Source organism: Protomyctophum parallelum (assembly GCF_964188405.1).
Source record: "Protomyctophum parallelum genome assembly, chromosome: 3".
NCBI lineage: Eukaryota > Metazoa > Chordata > Actinopteri > Myctophiformes > Myctophidae > Protomyctophum > Protomyctophum parallelum.
The window spans coordinates 47,522,189-47,539,237 of NC_139698.1; the positions used below are offsets into that span (position 1 = coordinate 47,522,189).

Below are 17,049 nucleotides of genomic sequence, written 5' to 3' on the forward strand. Positions count from 1 at the left end.
ATAAAGTATTGGAAATTGGACATACTTTAGTAAAGCAAAAGTACCTCAAACTTGTACTCAAGTACAGTACTTAAGTAAATGTACTTAGTTATTTGCCACCACTGCAAAAATATCAAATTTCCACATTTTTTGGCTGTTTAGGGCTTTAGTTGTTTTCGTAGACCTGACAGCTTGTTTCTGTTGCAAAATCTGGCAACACTAGACCATTCTAGAATGATGTTGTTCCGGGTTGAATGAACAGCGCGCTGAATTCGATTGACCGACAGTGTGAACGTCAATAAGTAAACATCAATAACGTCGACATCGTTCATACGGTTATATGAACCTTATTCAACCCTAGGTTGGTCTGACTTTTAAAGTTACTAGATAGATAATAGTGATGACATTAATGTAATTGTAACCTTTGGGAGCATCTGTATGGGTTAGCTACACGAACTAATAGCACGTAATGACAACAACTCACATTTTAAACTGTCTCATTTAATCTCTTCGTCTTTGCTTGTGTGTTCGTTTGTGTTTTCGTTGTTGTCTATTTTAAATTGTACTGTACATTTGATTCATACTGCTTTATGTAATAGCTAGTAGATTAGAATACTACATTGGTAAGAACATAGCCCTCCAAGCAGAACCCAATGCTACTGAAGTTTCTGACATTTGTTCGACCCAGTGCATTGGGTCCTGTTGCACCACTACCATGCCACCTGGTACGCAGCCATTCTTAAACATAAACAACATGTTTAGCGCCTGTCTGCGCTCTTTGACGACATTTTTTCGTGTGAGCGTTTCTGAATATGTTTAGTATAAGTACCCATACATGCCGCTGCGAATATCTCCTGTGGCGCGGAAGCCGTTAAGTATTTTTAATCTTTGTTTGACCGATTTGGTCGCTTTGATTCTTCTCTTCCTTCCTTGTTTATTGACACCTCATTGTACCGCCTATCTAGCTAGCTAGTGGCGCTATAGCAATGACAGAGCAGATCAGAGGCAGGGACGTAGCCGCACAAGCCAACCGCACACCGGGAGGCGGTACAATAAACGGTAAACAAACAAGAAGAAATAAAGCGACCAAATCGGTCAAACAAAGATTAAAAATACTTAACGGCTTCTGCGCCACAGGAGATATTCGTAGCGGGATGTATAGGTACTTAAAGTTCCCGAATTCAGAATAACTCAAGCAAAAAAAGACCGTCACACGGCGCAGATTCAATCTTAGAGAGCATTTTTACTTCCGCGTTCCGGAATTCCCATACGAAAATATAGTTATGACCAGGGACCCAACATAAAACTCATCAAAATTTCAGAAAAGCTTTATGTAGGGTCCCGAAAGGGGCTAGTAAGAACATTGACTTTACTTTATTGTATTATCCTCGAATTGTTTTTAACCTCTAAGTTCATCGTTGTGTATGGTCGTTACTCGGGCAATATGCACTGCATAGGCAGATGAAGGCTGGCTACGCAAGGCTAGGGTCCCCCTGCCTTGCTGCTCCCCGGATCTCCTCTCTCAACCGCATAAACACTAGAGCCAAATTCCAATACCCCAAATCTCGGCCACTCGCTCACTCACACTCGGCCACCCGAAGCATGGTGGTGTTACGGTGAAATTGGTGACCTGCTAAAATATGTGACAATCATGTGTAGACAATCACATATCTATGTCAGTGTCCGTCTGTCCGAACATAAATCATTGACGTTTGTTTATTAGCAGAGTTCAACCTAGTGGTATTTAAGCCACGTTATGTGAAGTCCACAAGATGGTCACATATTTCGGCAGGACACTATTTTCACTGTAACACCGCCATGCTGGAGTGACCGATTGTGAGTGAGCGAGTGGCCGAGATTTGGGGTATTGGAATTTGGCTTAGGGGCTGTATTTTGCGTCTTAAGTACCAGGTCTTGTTACCTAACTTGAGTAAATTAAAGACCTGGAGGCGTGATCAATGCTCTTTGGCCACTCAGAATAGCCAAATGGCATTGATCACGCCTCCAGGTCTTTAGTTTACTCAAGTTAGGTAATAAGACCTGGTTTAAGACACGCAAAATACAGCCCCTAGAGGTCTTAACTTTGAATGACTATTCCTTGTTGTCCAGGGATGGATTCTGACAGCATGGAGGTTGGCCACAAGCCGCATTTCGGTGATGACAGTATCCATGTGGAAGTCCATGTTAAATCACACAGGTGAGTAACGGACTCATTTAATCAACATGGCTCATTGTTATGTGATGTTATGTTAGTCCTCGGAAATATAGCAGATACACACCCACACATAGCACTCACTCACTCACTCACTCACTCAGATTTGTATTCAATTATTATTACATTATTATTTGTATTAACAGTACTATTTTACACTGATTCTGTCTCATTTCATTTCACCTGTCAGCACCGTCCAACGGTCTGAGGTGAAGATGAACGTTCTGACTCTACTGAACCGCCACAGCACAGTTTTTGGAAATCACAAATGGACTGAGTTTGATGATGATTTCCTGAAGGATCATGTTCAATCTGTGGCCATAGTTGATATAGACAAGAGGGTAAGATGAGCCTGTTCGTTTTAATGTAATGACAAATATGTTTGTAAATTAGTAGTTCACTTTGGTCATATTCCTAAAGGAAACAAGGCAGATTTTTTGTATGGGTTTTACAATCAACAGAACAGATTATATTAGATTATAGTACAGTCTTTTTGGACAACATCAACAGAGGTGCTCAGTTAATCGAACTGTGCTAAGTCGAGTTCAATTCAATTCTTCTAACAAGAAAATATTGATGGAAAAGTGATACCCTTTTAACATAGCTTTTGGGGACTGAATTATGAAACTGCTCAAATAATTCCTGTCATTTGTCAGTCATCCCATTCTTCCAGCCTATTACCAGCAAATCGTTTCTGTCGGGTGGAAACCTTTTATATCCAAAACCATTTTTGAGTGGTGCAATCACTCCATTAGACAGCTATGTGTGTCCCTGGGTCTGTCTGTCAGTCCGTCCAAGCACGGAAATAGCTTGGTTGGTAACTCTGTCATTTATCAACCGTTTCGGACGTGGGGCGGCTTGCCCGAACCAGGCCAGCCCCCTGGCCGCCCGCATTCCTGGGGGTCTGGATGTTCCAGGGACCCCCAGGGACCCCCACACGGTAACTATGACATTTCTCGACCGTTTCGGACACGGTGCGGCTCACCGGAACCGGGCCGGCACCCTGGCGGCGTTCTTGTGGGTCTGGAACTTCCGTGGACCCCCCGGGGACCCCCACACGGAGTTGCACCACTCACTTCACACTGGTGTGATTTTATTTATAGAGTAAGTGGAGACAGACAGGGAACGAGGAGAGAGAGACGGGGAGTGACATACAGCAAAGTTCATCAGGATCGGGACTTGAACCTGCAATGTGCTGTCAGGCGGCTGCATTGGGAGTCTAGGTGCCCGGACCGCTAGGCCGCCTCAGACCATATATCGGCTATTTTCAACAGTAGAGCCTTAATTTACGGAAAAACATAAAACGCTGAAATATGGAGATATAATGAGGTTTCTGCTCAACAGCAACAAAATGTGAGTGCAGTGCCCTACCTAATATTCATGAATATTTTGTCCTCTATTTAGCAGCCTATTGATCTGAAGAGATCCACTCTCTGTATTCATATCTTTACACTGAACGAGGATGGCCCCACTCAGCTTAACCTTCAGGATGACGAGGACCTCTCTGCAGCCAATCACTGGCTCCTGCCAGCTGGTGAGATATGGATTTTTTTATTGAACAGATTATAAATTGTTACAAACATTATGATAATGAAATACATTTTCTTTTTTATGAAACAAAATGAAAGAAAAAATAAACAAGACAAAAAAGAGAAAGAAATCCCTTAACCCTCCCACCCATACTGCTCAGTGACACTGCATACTATATAATAAGATGATAGAAAGCTCATGGAAAACATCTGAAAAGAAAATGGCTTACGAGATACGGATTTTAAATTATGTTTTTTATTCAGTTCAAACACTAGTACACTACAGCAGCAGGTGTGACACTACAGTAGTTTAGGTCAAATTACAGAAGTAATTTCACATTGTCACATTTCCAGTGTTGTGCAAGTTCTTCAAATATTACTTATTTAAAAAGGTAATGTTAGTTCAGGTATTACTTGTTATCAAATGTTATTAGTTACGTTACTAGTTCTACAGTACATGTAATATCTACAGTATATTATTAGCCCACCCTTCTGACAAAGTGATGTACTGTACAAAACCTGTTTAACCAGCTGCACAGGTTCAATTACACTAAAGGAGTAGTTCACCCCAAAAATGATAATTATGCATTTTCTATCAATTACACACCACATGAAGCCTTGACCAGCAGAGTCTCCGGAGACATTAGCATCTTTCCGCCGGTCATCAAATTATTGGCTCAGGAATGCGACAAAACAAAAAAATCTCCACAAATTCAAGGATTCATGTGGTGTGTAATTGATAGGAAATGCATAATTATTTTGGTGAACTAATCCTTTAAGTCACAATAATGAAATGACTACACGTGTTTGTTTTTGTTTTTTTACAGCTGAATTTCATGGCATTTGGGAGAGTCTGGTATATGAGGATGGCATCAAAACACAGGTAAAAATTGTTTTGATGAGGTGAAGGTGAAATGACAATATTATTCGTTTTAACTTCAAATGCCTAACTTGGAAAATGTTTTTCTTTAGCTCCTGGATTATGTCGCAACGACAATTTTCTTCTCAGACAAAAATGTAGACAGCACGTTGATTTCGTGGAACCGCGTAGTTCTGCTTCATGGTAATTAACTCTGAACAGGAATGTTCTTTTGACTGATGACTTCATTGTGAGCATGGCATGTGAATATGACACGTATATTAATAATAATGAAAACCAGTGTAATTAAAGCTGTTTGTATGCGCCCACATCCAGGCCCCCCAGGCACAGGTAAAACGTCTTTGTGCAAAGCCCTTGCCCAGAAGCTGTCAATCAGGCTATCATCTCGGTAAGAGATCCCTCATTCAGCAGTACCCACTTCCTGTTGTAACTGCACCCCAACTCCTTTCATTTCACCATGTTCTCCCTTCCTCCCCTAGGTACTCCTATGGGCAGTTTGTGGAGATCAACAGTCACAGTCTCTTCTCCAAGTGGTTCTCAGAGGTACTATACAACTACAGTATAGCCTTCTTTTTCCTCCACGTCAATTGATTGTGTTCATGATGTTGGAGCAGGTATTTAATCATTAAACTGTAATGTTTCTTTGTTACAGAGCGGTAAACTTGTCACGAAAATGTTCCAGCAGATCCAGCAACTGATAGACGACCAGGAAGCCCTTGTCTTTGTGCTTATTGACGAGGTAAAATTGGCAGTGTTATTCTTGTCCAGACTCCAAGACAACTGACATTCAGAAGTGTACTTTTGCTAGTCTACTGTATGCAAGTTGCAACTGGTCGAGTTATTACAGTTGTAACGGCAGCTATAGCTGGATGGGCAGACAGAGCCCACCTGGGTAGCAGTAAAAGGTCCCAGGTTCAATTCCCAGCCCCAACAATGTGTTGAGGTGTACCTAGGGGTGGGTCCCGAAACTCGGGACCAAGTATGTACCGAACCGAACGTGCCTGGGTACCGGGTACCCATTACAATAATTCAATTTCGGTTCTCTCTATCGGTTCTCACAGACACGTGGTCACACGCTATTTATTTATTTTCTACCCTTTTAATAGAAGCGCAGGGAACAGAGCTGATCTACAAGCCTACACCGCGTTGCATCAGCGACGCGTTGTGGGCTTGTGGCTTGCAGAGGCGGGGCTATTTCTCTGCATGGAGTTGTCGAGGAGTGTAGAGACAGAGAGACGCGCGGTGCAGAGAAGCATTGAAGCAACATCATTATTAAAGTTTCTTAAACGTAATTTTCAAGTCAAGTTTATGGGAGGCAACTTTTAAGAGAGGGTACAGGAGTCTTGTGCTCTGCTGCCTGAGTTGCCTCACTGCATGATCATGCATGTGCGCTGCACAGCATTGAATCAACCCACCTCGGATGCGTGTGTGTCTGTGTGTGTGATCACGGCGTAGGGTCCAGACTCCAGAGGCTCAATTAGTTTAGACTCTAAATTAATTAAACTAAACTCTAATTAACTTTAGAGCTTGCAGTCGAACTGTCGAAGAGAGGTGGCGAAAAAACAAGAAAAACAACAAATGATAGCCTACTCTGGCAGCATGCACATTTCTGCAAGCCGCCTTTGTTTTCAATGATCCCACCATTCGCACGTCAGCAAAGCCGTTCTCACCTATCGGCTGGAGATGCCCCCCCCATTAGCGATGCTAATTTGTGTGTGTGTGTGTGTGTGTGTGTGTGTGTGTGTGTGGGTGTGTGTGAGTGTGTGTGTGTGTGTGTGTGTGTGTGTGTGTGTTGCTCTCAGATCTCAGACATGCTTTTATTTGTCATTGTCAGTAGTTAGTAGTAAGAGAAGTAGCCTACAACACTATTGCCCTGGGTAAATACAGAATAGATATATTATATTTAAAATAATCACTATATTATCCACAAATGGCTCAATAAAGGAGAGGATGTTACACTATATTGAGCTTTTTTGTTAAATAAACATTTGACCTCTTATTTAAGTTATTTTATACCATTTTGGAACCGAAATAGGGAACCGTTAAGAACCGGAATCGATAAGCAGAACCGGAATCGGTACCGGTCTCGAAAAAATCCTAACGATACCCATCCCTAGTGTACCTGAGCAAGACCCTCCTCCCTGGGCAGTTCTCAGCTGGATGAAGCTCAAAATTGAATTTCCCTGCCGGAGGAAATAGTTATAATAATTATTTATTTTCTTCTTATTACATATAGCACCATTCATGAAAATCATCAAGCTTAGTTGTTCTATGACTTGAAGTCCAAATCCACTTTTTTCTTCAATTCTCGGAGGCATGACTTACACCAGTGGCTTTCAACCTTTTTCATATCAAGGCCCATTATGTATTCAGCATTTGAGCCACTGTAATGAGATTTAGCCTGTCAGACCCAAAACTTAGAATATTTTGTTCTGGATGTTGTTGGATAAGATTTTTTCCACAATTTCATGCTGTATAATGTTGGTACCATTAGGATAAATAACAGGCAAACGTTGATCAAAATAACAATTCTTCTACATTCTCTAATTGTGTAGACTTGTAAATTAAGTAATGCAATTTAACTCTTGAGTCTGAGAGCGTAAAATGATTTCATTTTATGGTTTCATTTTACACTCGAGTTAAAGATCTATAAGGGTCCAACTCCATCATTTAGCTGGGACCACCTGGAACCAAGGGCCACTGGTTCAGAACCACTGACTTACACAGATTGTTATATATGCAGAAATTGCCACCAAAGAATCCTTTTCACTTTTTTTTACTGAAGGTGTGACGTCACTGATCGCACAATCCATAGTCATAGTTCAATATGAGCCACTTGGCGAAATCACTTTTCTTTGCGCAGTGTATTTGGATATTCATAGACCCAGAATTTCTTAATGAGTGAGAAAGGGTTCCCATGCCATTTTCAAATTATATTGTTTTACATTTTACGGAAAACCATGTAACTAATTCATTGCCAACCAAAATAGCCCTACTACCAGCTATTTTCCATTTTACCCATCATTTAAGTAGTCACAGAATATTCATCTTCACTACCATCGCACCCCGGACAGTTGATAATGAGAGAGCTTGTAAATCCCGCATTTAGTGCAATGATACAGGAAGGGAGATATGAGCATTCTTGAAATTTCTCTAACATTTTGCGACCATGTGATTTCCTTGTTCCTGGTACACTGGGACTTAAAGGGGAATACCACTCATTTTCAACATTTTACTATGTCATTAATATACCTTAGAGTTGTAGTGTGGAAATAATAAAAAAGTCCCCCCATTCTGTGGTGCCTAGAACTGGAGGTCTGAAAAGGTGAGTGAGTGTTTTAAACAACATGTTAATCATAGCAGACTATTGTTTTTACATACTTAAAACATTCAACCAATATACTTCGTTGACTGGGGTCACCTAGGGCTCTATACTTGTTTTTTAACTGTACAACAAATCTCTTTGCCGAAAATAGTCAATCTACATGTAATGTGTAATGTGTAGTAATGTGTCGCAATTGGTTATGAGGTTGTGGATCTGCTATTCTCGCTGAATGTTCAGCCCAGAATGTGGTTAATGTAAGCTACCCATGAGTGAAACACTCCATTGTTTTGTGGAGGTTAGGTGGAGAGTCTGACTGCGTCGAGGAGCGCCAGCCAGGCCGGTACGGAGCCTTCCGACGCCATCCGAGTGGTCAACTCTGTTCTCACACAGCTCGACCAGATCAAACGGTCAGAACTTGTATAGCCTATAAATAAAAGTTCTCTCTTCAGGCGCCGTCATGTGACTCAACCAGTTAATGAGCCACAACTTTACATGTGGTCCCTCCTCTCCTGTCTTTTCATCGCATGCCTATCCTCCTAATGGGGTATAAATTGTCATCAAACATTTCTGTCATTACTGTTGTTTTCCAGCTGGTTAAGCTGCTCATTTATGGAAACGCATAACTCTGCATGCCTCTTCTCCCGTGCCTCCCCTGCCTTTCTCTCTCATAACAAAACATGAAAAGTGAGCTGATTGCACGCTCAAGTGTTGTTAAGAAACTGGCAGCCACAAGTTTACTGTTCATAAGATCACTCTTATTGTTTTGTATAAACCATTAAACACTTGACTCAGTAGACTTAATTCGCACCGCATACCACTTTCTTTATGTTTCCTACTTTCATTATTACCGGTACATTTTCTATGCTGCTGTTAGGCATTCCAATGTGGTGATCCTGACCACGTCCAATGTGACGGACAAGATTGACCTGGCGTTTGTGGACAGAGCTGACATAAAACAGTACATCGGCCCGCCGTCTGAGAAGGGCATCTATAACATCTACCTCTCCTGCCTGGAGGAGCTGATGAGGGTGAGCAAACACCCAATAACCAGTGTGGTTGGAAACGTACTCAAATGTTTTACTTAAGTAAAAGTATCTACTACGATGTAGAAATACTCTGTTACAAGTAACAGAGTGTACTTGCAATCTAAATCTACATTTTGCAAAGTACTCATTATGCAGAGCATGTCTTCAAGTTGTAAAATGTCTACAATTATTTTGAAATGAGCAGATCTACACGCTCACAATGCGTCGCATCGTGACGCATTGTGCACGGTGCACCTGTTATTTTCAAATGACAGAAATGTATAAAGGGCTGAAGCGGGTAATATATGTTTTGTAATAATAATCCAAATCTACAAGTAACTAGTAACTATAAGTTTTCAGATAAATGTAGTGGAGTAAAAGTACAGTATTTACCTCTGAGATATAGTGGAGTAGTAGTAAAAGTACTGGAAATTGGAAATATTCAAGTAAAGCACCAATAACTAAACATTGTACTTAAGTACAGTACTTAAATTGTACTTAGTTACTTTCCACCACTGCCAATAATGTTTGTTCTGTAATTGTCTGTTGGCTGTCCCTCCACCGATGAAACCTCATTTTGATTGTGACATCGAAATCAGTGAAATTATTTTGAATGAAATGCAGCACTAAAGCACGTTATCTTATAGGAACTATATGTTAGTAGTTCGTACTAGTATTATCCAAACTAGGCACTTTGGGGGCAAAGAAGCTCGCCTTAACCCATTAAAACCAGGAAAGAATCAGTCGTTTTGGCTATTCAAATATAGCAGACTATTTTTGATTTTTTTTTGAAAGATCGTGAAAGTGTGTGTGAGAACTAGTGATTTTAGAAGGTATTTGTAGAATCTTCATAGAACCTTCAGGTTCCTTAATGGGCTAAAATCATTGTCTTTAATCCGTTCCAGTTGACCCAGACGTGCACTTATTTAATTTGTTTGTATACAGTGCCTGATCATCTACCCACGGCAGCAGCTGTTTACCTTGTATGAGCTGGAGACCATGGGCTTTGCAGAGAGCACTTTGTCAGAACACAGTCTGGCTCTTAGAAACCTCGCAATGTGAGTACAGCCTCCAATCATCAATTACTTAACCCATTTAGGACTGGGGCCTAGTGCCCTGCCCATAAATTAGTCCAACCTCCCGTTAGTCCGACCTACGTGGCTGGTTAAGGCTGAGGTTACCGCTTAAGACTCGTCATCCTGCTAAATACCTAACCGACACTGACTTCGCTGATGACATCACGCTTATCAGTCAATCATTGGAATACGCTCAGGCTCGCCTTCAGTCTCTTGAGCAGGCCTCCAACTGTGTTGGTCTTTATCTCAACGAGACGAAAACTGAATACTTAATATATGCAAATCCAACAATAACCAAATTATAAAAACACTTAACAACACTCCTCTGAAACAGGTTGATGACTACAAGTATTTGGGTTCATATATATCTTCTTCCGAAAAGGACTTTCAAACTAGGAAGGGTATGACCTGGTCAGTCTGCAATGACATGCATAAGATCTGGTCATCCCAGCTTAGTAATGTTCAAAGTAAAAAAATATTTAGGACGACCGTTGAGCCGATTCTACTCTATGGCTCTGAGACATGGACACTTTCAAAGAAATTAGAGAAACGGTTGGATGGCACTTACACCCGCCTTCTAATGAGAGCACAAAATCTGTCTTGGAAGAGCCACCCATCGACTAATCTAATATATGGCAACCTTCCCCGTGGTTCTTCACTAGTCCGATCCAGAAGAACACAGTTTGCCGGCCACTGCTACAGAGCTGACAATGAGGTTATATCTTCTCTTCTTCTCTGGAATCCTTCCTCAAAGCAGACCAGAGGTAGAAAACTGTCGTTCCCTGATGTCATCGCTAGGGACACATGCATCAGTAAGCAGGAACTGGGGATGGCAATGAAGGACCGGAAAGTCTGACAATGGCATTGTGAAATCCATGATCTCGACCACGGTCAAAAAATGATGAAGACTGAGGTTATAGTTATTGTTGTGATTATGATAGTGTTAGTAATCGGTTGGACTAAAGGGAGGCAGATTTTAAAAACACCTTCAAAATCCTGACCTAATAATAAAAATGAAAAAAAGTTAATTCTGCTATATACTGTGTATAGCAACAAGAACGCCCAAAAAGGTTTCCCGTCTTAAATTGGAGGGCAACAATGCCAATTTCTATCCTGTATCTACGTCTTAAATTCTTATTTATTTAAAAAGAAAAAAGGCTTTAAAAGCACGACTCAATTGTATTCAAATTGTTTTTGAAAAAGGTCTTGTATATGTTTGGAGGTGAGGTATTCCCAATCTGATAATATGGTTATATATACTGTATAGATATACTGTATGGCCCTCATTTATCAATTCAGTGTAAAATATGCCTCAAATTCGAGTGTAGGTTTCGTAGTACACCCACGTCGCCACGGCATTTATAAAGTGATCGCAAACAGCTGATCCTTCCTTAATTTCGTTCCGACGTTAATAAATGTGACGGCTGAAATCTATCTGGAATAAAGCCTCACCCTCCTTTTTGCGACATGAACAGAATGCAATACGACCCTGAAACCATGGTTATAGGGGGGGGGGAAGTTTCACTCGCTTGCCTTGCTGCCCCCTCTCTCATACACACACAAACACGCACACGCAACTTGTTGTATATTAAATAAATGAACCTGCAGGAATTTAATAAAGATGTCTGTTTCTCCTCTTGCTTCGCTTCCCTTGCTGCCCGCCTCACCCCCCGCACGCACGCACATATCGCAATTTGTAAGCAACTGTCACTGTGTGTTGTAAAGTATTTTTAATTTAATATACAACAAGATATATTAGTGAACAAAACCTGAACCTGTGAACCATGAATTAAATAACAAATAGGCACACACACACTGCTGTTTTGCATATGCTCCTCCTGTCCGTCTGTCTCTCTCTATCACTGTGGTCCGTCCGTGACACCGTGACCAACTGACCATGCACATTCGACAGTCTATTTAGATTGCCTCGCAGTCGCTAGTCGCTGCAGTGGCTGTCAATATATGAATGTGCAGTCAAAACCGTAGCCTATGTGGCTGCATGCAGCAGGCACTGGTGGTGGTGGTGGGCTGGCTGGGACAGCCTACCTATCTCCGATGCGGTTCCCACTTGCGCTGGCACGGTTCATTTGGCATTCGAGCGACGTGTCGGGTTTATTAAACGAGGAGGAGATTGCACATACCGTAACTCCAGAAAGACATTGGCCTGCTGTAGATTAGGCTACAGTAGCCTATAGGCTACCCACGTTAATTGGGACTCTCCGTCATGGAAATATTTCAGCACAGACAGCCCAAATCCTCGCATGTATGCACCCATGCAAAACACTGTTTAAATGGCTTAAGCATCTAACTAGCAACATTGTTTTTAATTGCGCGATTTTTATATCTCCTACTAATTTCATATGACATAAAGACACATCGTTGATGTATTCGTTAACTTTTTTTTACATGTAGCCCATATGCATACCTACCGGTATACAGTTATATATAAATAACATTTTAGGAGTGAATAGCCTACATATATGTTTAGATGCCTGTGACAGCCTCTCAGGCTCAAATGGTAAATGCGTGCACCCATATTTTGGTGTACGCACGGTTGATAAATGAGGGCCTATAAGTGTATATATTTACCCTGGTCCTGTGTCTAATCTAAGGTGCTGAAAAGATGAGTTTTCTGTGTACTAGTCACAGTATAGACATTTACAAAAGAATAATCTTCAACGTCAACACTTGTTTTATTTGATTTATTCCCCAGAAAAAGTAAAGGCTTGAGTGGAAGAGCACTGAGGAAGCTCCCGTTTCTGGCCCACGCACTGTTTCTAAAGGTCAGCTTTTGGTCCCATTGTACTGTATGTTTTACAAAAAAAAGTTTGGCAGGTGAACTTTATTTTAACATCCACAATATTAAGATATATAAAAGAAAACTAAATTTCTTTTCATTGGTTTGTTTGTAGACACCGACAGTAAGTCTCGAGAGCTTCCTGGAAGCTATGGATAAAGCAGTGGACAAGCAGAAAGAGGAGAAGGCTAATCTGGTTAACTAGTATGTGACCGGTCCACACCCGGCCAGAAGGAAGAGGTTTTTGTCTTGTAAATCCACATCTGTGTTGTTCTGATGTGCAGGAAAATGCCATCATTATCGATCTTTTTTTCTAAAGCTTCATTATCCAGTTATAATGCACTTGGCTGCACTGTGACTGCAGTACTACAGTTCTCACAGTCGGGGGAGTGCCATAAGGCGTCCTGTGGCACTGAGTGAGTTAGTTAAGGGAATAGAATTAATTCAGGTAATGTCACGTATAACAGCTGTTTCAACTGGTTTCCGGCAGCACGCACATTTTACCTTGTTCATGAAGTCACAATCCAATGTTCAGTACTAAATAAAGTTTTCTGTATCCACATTAATCTCATGACCGTTTGACAGTATGGCACAGTTCACATTTGGGTCATAGCCCACTGGTTGATCTATTCAATGGTGCTATGACCTTCTAAAACCCCATGTCAGTAAACTGCTATTATTAATCCATTAACCTTAATGTTTACAATATGAATATACTGTATATATTTACTCTTTAACTATATTTTTTTATCTGGAGTTTCCAGGAGAGTAAATAAATTGGTTGCTTTGGGCTGTGTATCTTTTTGCATGTCGTTTTTCATATTTTAGTTTGCAGAGTTAATAAGTTGGGTTCTTCTAAGTAGAGTACAAGTTGTCTTTCTAAGTTTCTACTCAGATGTACCAGTATATTTTTGAAGGTCTAACTAGCATAGGATCACTCATCCATCGGTGGTTTGGGGGATTTACAGTGCAGCAGAATCATAAGGGCTAGTAAAGTGGTAAATGCAATCACATCTTTATGCTTAGGATTAGTTTGTTGGTCAGTTGGCGACTTGGAGCAAAACCAAAGATAGCTGTCAGTGTCCACGGTCCACTGCCTGTGATAGTCTAAAAAACAAATGACTTATACTCAAAAAAGGGCAAGACCAGAATATGTGTCAGTGTTAATGGAGCACTATGATACCAGCTACAGTTATCACCTTTGTTGAAATATATTCTGGCTAACCTAGACTTGGGTTTAAGACCTATAATTGAATTACACATACTGGTATACGGACACAAGAAAACATGATGTTCTCCAGATGTGTCCTGATAAAACAGTGACCATAGTGGCTAGTCTAGTCGGCCTAAAGGCCTGCCTCTTGGACATCAATAGATGGATGTCTTCATGTCCCAAACTATCTTGCAGCTCAACTCAAAGGAAATTGTCCTCTTTGGCCCTCCAAAACGACACCGACATTTTTAAAGACAGCCTGGCCATAGCTAGACTGGCCACGAATAAAATAGAAAAATAAATCAGACTGGCCATGAATGTTACCCCAGTGGCCTAAACCTTGGGGTATTCAACTTTTCATTGACTCCGACCTTAGTTTTAATGTCCAAATTACCGGTAATTTAAACATCTTTCTTTCAGCTAAGAAACATAGCTAACGGTTCCCAATTTAGAATAGGTAATCCATGCTTTCATCACATCACCCTTAGATTATTGTAATGCACTACACTGGCCCAACTCAGACATACATTTCCCTGCTGACTAACACCAGGAAAAGGTTACAGGACCACATTACCCCAGTCCTGGTTACTCTTCATGTTCTCTTCTGTTGCTTTTAGAATCGTTTTTAATTTGTCAGCCACGATTTTTGTAACCCATTTTTTTCACGCAGTGTTAATCGAATCAATGTAATCCTGGCACTACACTCCCTCTGCCAACCTGGGGAGAGCAACGGACTGACCTCATGTTTCCTTCAATGCATGAGGAGTCCAAGCTGCTACTTTTCACCTGACAGGGGAGTTTCCCTGGTTGGACGTAGAGAGAAACGTCCAACCAGGGAAACGTATTTGTTAAGAAAACCATTCTTGCAAAGCACCCATTCCCCCCTCTTTTCTTGTTGGATTTTTGTATCAATTATAGCTGATCTCTAAGTTGTTAATTTTCTATTTTGCATCCTTTGCATTGTGTTTTGTTTTCCTTGCTTAGTTTTAATGTGTACATTTTCTGTGAGGCATTTTGGTTATTATAACTTATAACTACAACTACACACATTTTCTCAGAGGCTATATTGAGGGAAAGGTTTGCTGATATTTTAACCACATTAACCATGGTGTCCCTATTTTGGGTTAAAAAATATATATATAATTTATTTTTCAAAAATGAAATAAGCAACTTTTCACTTGTTAATCTGATATGATCATAACATTGAACATTCTACTCCATTCCTGTGGCTGTGCATAATTTAATCTAATTATGTTATTATCACACCCATGCCTACTGAAAAGCAACCTAGATCTGAGGATTTTTTGTTACAAAAGGTTTTTTGTAACACCCATGCATCCAAAAGCACCAAAGGAGGCATAGACCACAGAAGAGAGGTAGGTGGTGCTCTCTGAAGTTGCCCTATATTGCTTAAAGTATGCAGCTGCTAAACGCATTATACACATAAATACATTCTAATATAAGACACAACACAAGACAGTATCACATGATAGACATAGATAGAAAGAACAAGTAATTCTAAATATTCCTCATAAACCTAGACCTTCGTGTGTATAGTCTCAAGTGCAGGTGAGACATCATTTAGCAGCCTAATCAGACAGAATAAAAATAGGTGGTACTTGAGCAGCAAAGCACCACTGAAACACACATAGTAAAGTAAGTGTGGATGACTGTTGTCAAGACGTTGTTGACAGACGGTGCTCAGTGCTTGAAGGTAGCCTTGTAAGTGAGGCACAAACGAAAGTGAATCAATGAAGATACTCAGTGCATGTCAAATATAAAAAATACACATATTGTAGCCTATAATATAGGCTACAATATGTGTATATGTGCACATATTATGTGCAATAATGTAAGACTATCATCATTATGCTAGGCCTATTTCATAGTCAGAGACTGTACTGTAAGTAATAGGTGTAGGCATTTCTTTCTCAGTCTTTCAAGGGGATCACTATATTAGAGTTGCAATACTTGAGTTGCAATCAATTCAACATTAAATCCAGGAATAGAAAATATATAAAACTAGAAAAGTGTGCTCCTCTGAGTGCAGATCTCCCCCAGGCCAGGTTGACGACCCGGGCCTTCGCAGGCGTCGTTGTGTGCAGTCCTCAGGACACAAAGAAGCTGCAGGGAATATTAGTGAAGCTAAGAGAAGGTTTTTAGTCTGTATGAATCAAGTTTGGTATCGATACTTTAAAGAAAATATCTATATATTGTTTTGTTTGTTTTTGTGATTTTCCAGTGGTTATACCTGTAGAAGGCCATGTCGTTTTTGGCAAGAGAAATATTGCTTTTCATGGCATATGCATCGCCATGGTCTGACTAGGCTATAATGTTTGAAGTAGTGTTCGACCGATCGGCCACTGATATATCGCTGGCCGATATCTGCTATTACTTTTTTTAAATGAAATAGTAACAACAGATGGTTATGTCCACCTGTCAGCTTTAGCCTACATTGTTTATTGTTCAATTTCTATTGTCATCTAAATTTGATTGATTTCTGGGTATTTCTTTCTGTCAGATTTGTGTTCACAGTCCACTGCATGACTAATTTGTATATAATATTGTATAAAACAACATAGTCTTATTTTCTGTGTGTTTGCTGTATATCCTCCAGGGTTCAGGTTCTACTCTCTCTTTGCCATATTTTACTATCTTGAAAAAACATGTTAAAATAGTTGAATTGGCGACCTACATTGACACGTTGTGAGCTTGTAGATCGGCTATTTGAACTATTTTAAAATGTTTTTCAAAATAGTGATTACGTTTAGGGATAAGCCGGGGTGGCGCAAGATGTTCCCAATGCCTTTAGGTGACCACTTGGTGGAGCATGGAAGCAGTCACTCCGTTCATTAGTGTGGTTGCCCGAATGGGCAACCAGACTCTTGTAACTGTGACACTTTATTATTTCACTGGAGTAGTCTTTATTTTGACGCTTTATACCTCCCACACTGTACGCTGTACGCACTTGAGCCATATGTCAAATTGACCGGAAAAATCGGGAATCGTGTGC

At 40.5% G+C, this 17,049-nt stretch overlaps 1 protein-coding gene across 2 annotated transcripts; it reads left to right on the top strand.

Annotated features, from left to right (window-relative positions):
* Positions 1-228: 228 nt before the first annotated feature.
* On the top strand, positions 229-13,385 carry trip13 (thyroid hormone receptor interactor 13). 2 transcript variants are annotated; one of them, XM_083760534.1, is made up of 14 exons: positions 229-340; positions 2,089-2,176; positions 2,382-2,532; positions 3,596-3,725; positions 4,548-4,603; positions 4,693-4,783; positions 4,916-4,988; positions 5,080-5,143; positions 5,253-5,339; positions 8,226-8,332; positions 8,800-8,953; positions 9,896-10,008; positions 12,740-12,809; positions 12,939-13,385. In XM_083760534.1, exons 2-14 carry the CDS (start codon positions 2,091-2,093, stop codon positions 13,026-13,028), a joined length of 1,272 nt encoding a protein of 423 aa, XP_083616660.1. In that variant the 5' UTR covers positions 229-340; positions 2,089-2,090; the 3' UTR covers positions 13,029-13,385. The 2 variants fall into 2 exon arrangements, with proteins under 2 accessions (XP_083616660.1, XP_083616661.1); XM_083760535.1 differs by having other exon boundaries at positions 3,599-3,725.
* Positions 13,386-17,049: the final 3,664 nt, after the last annotated feature.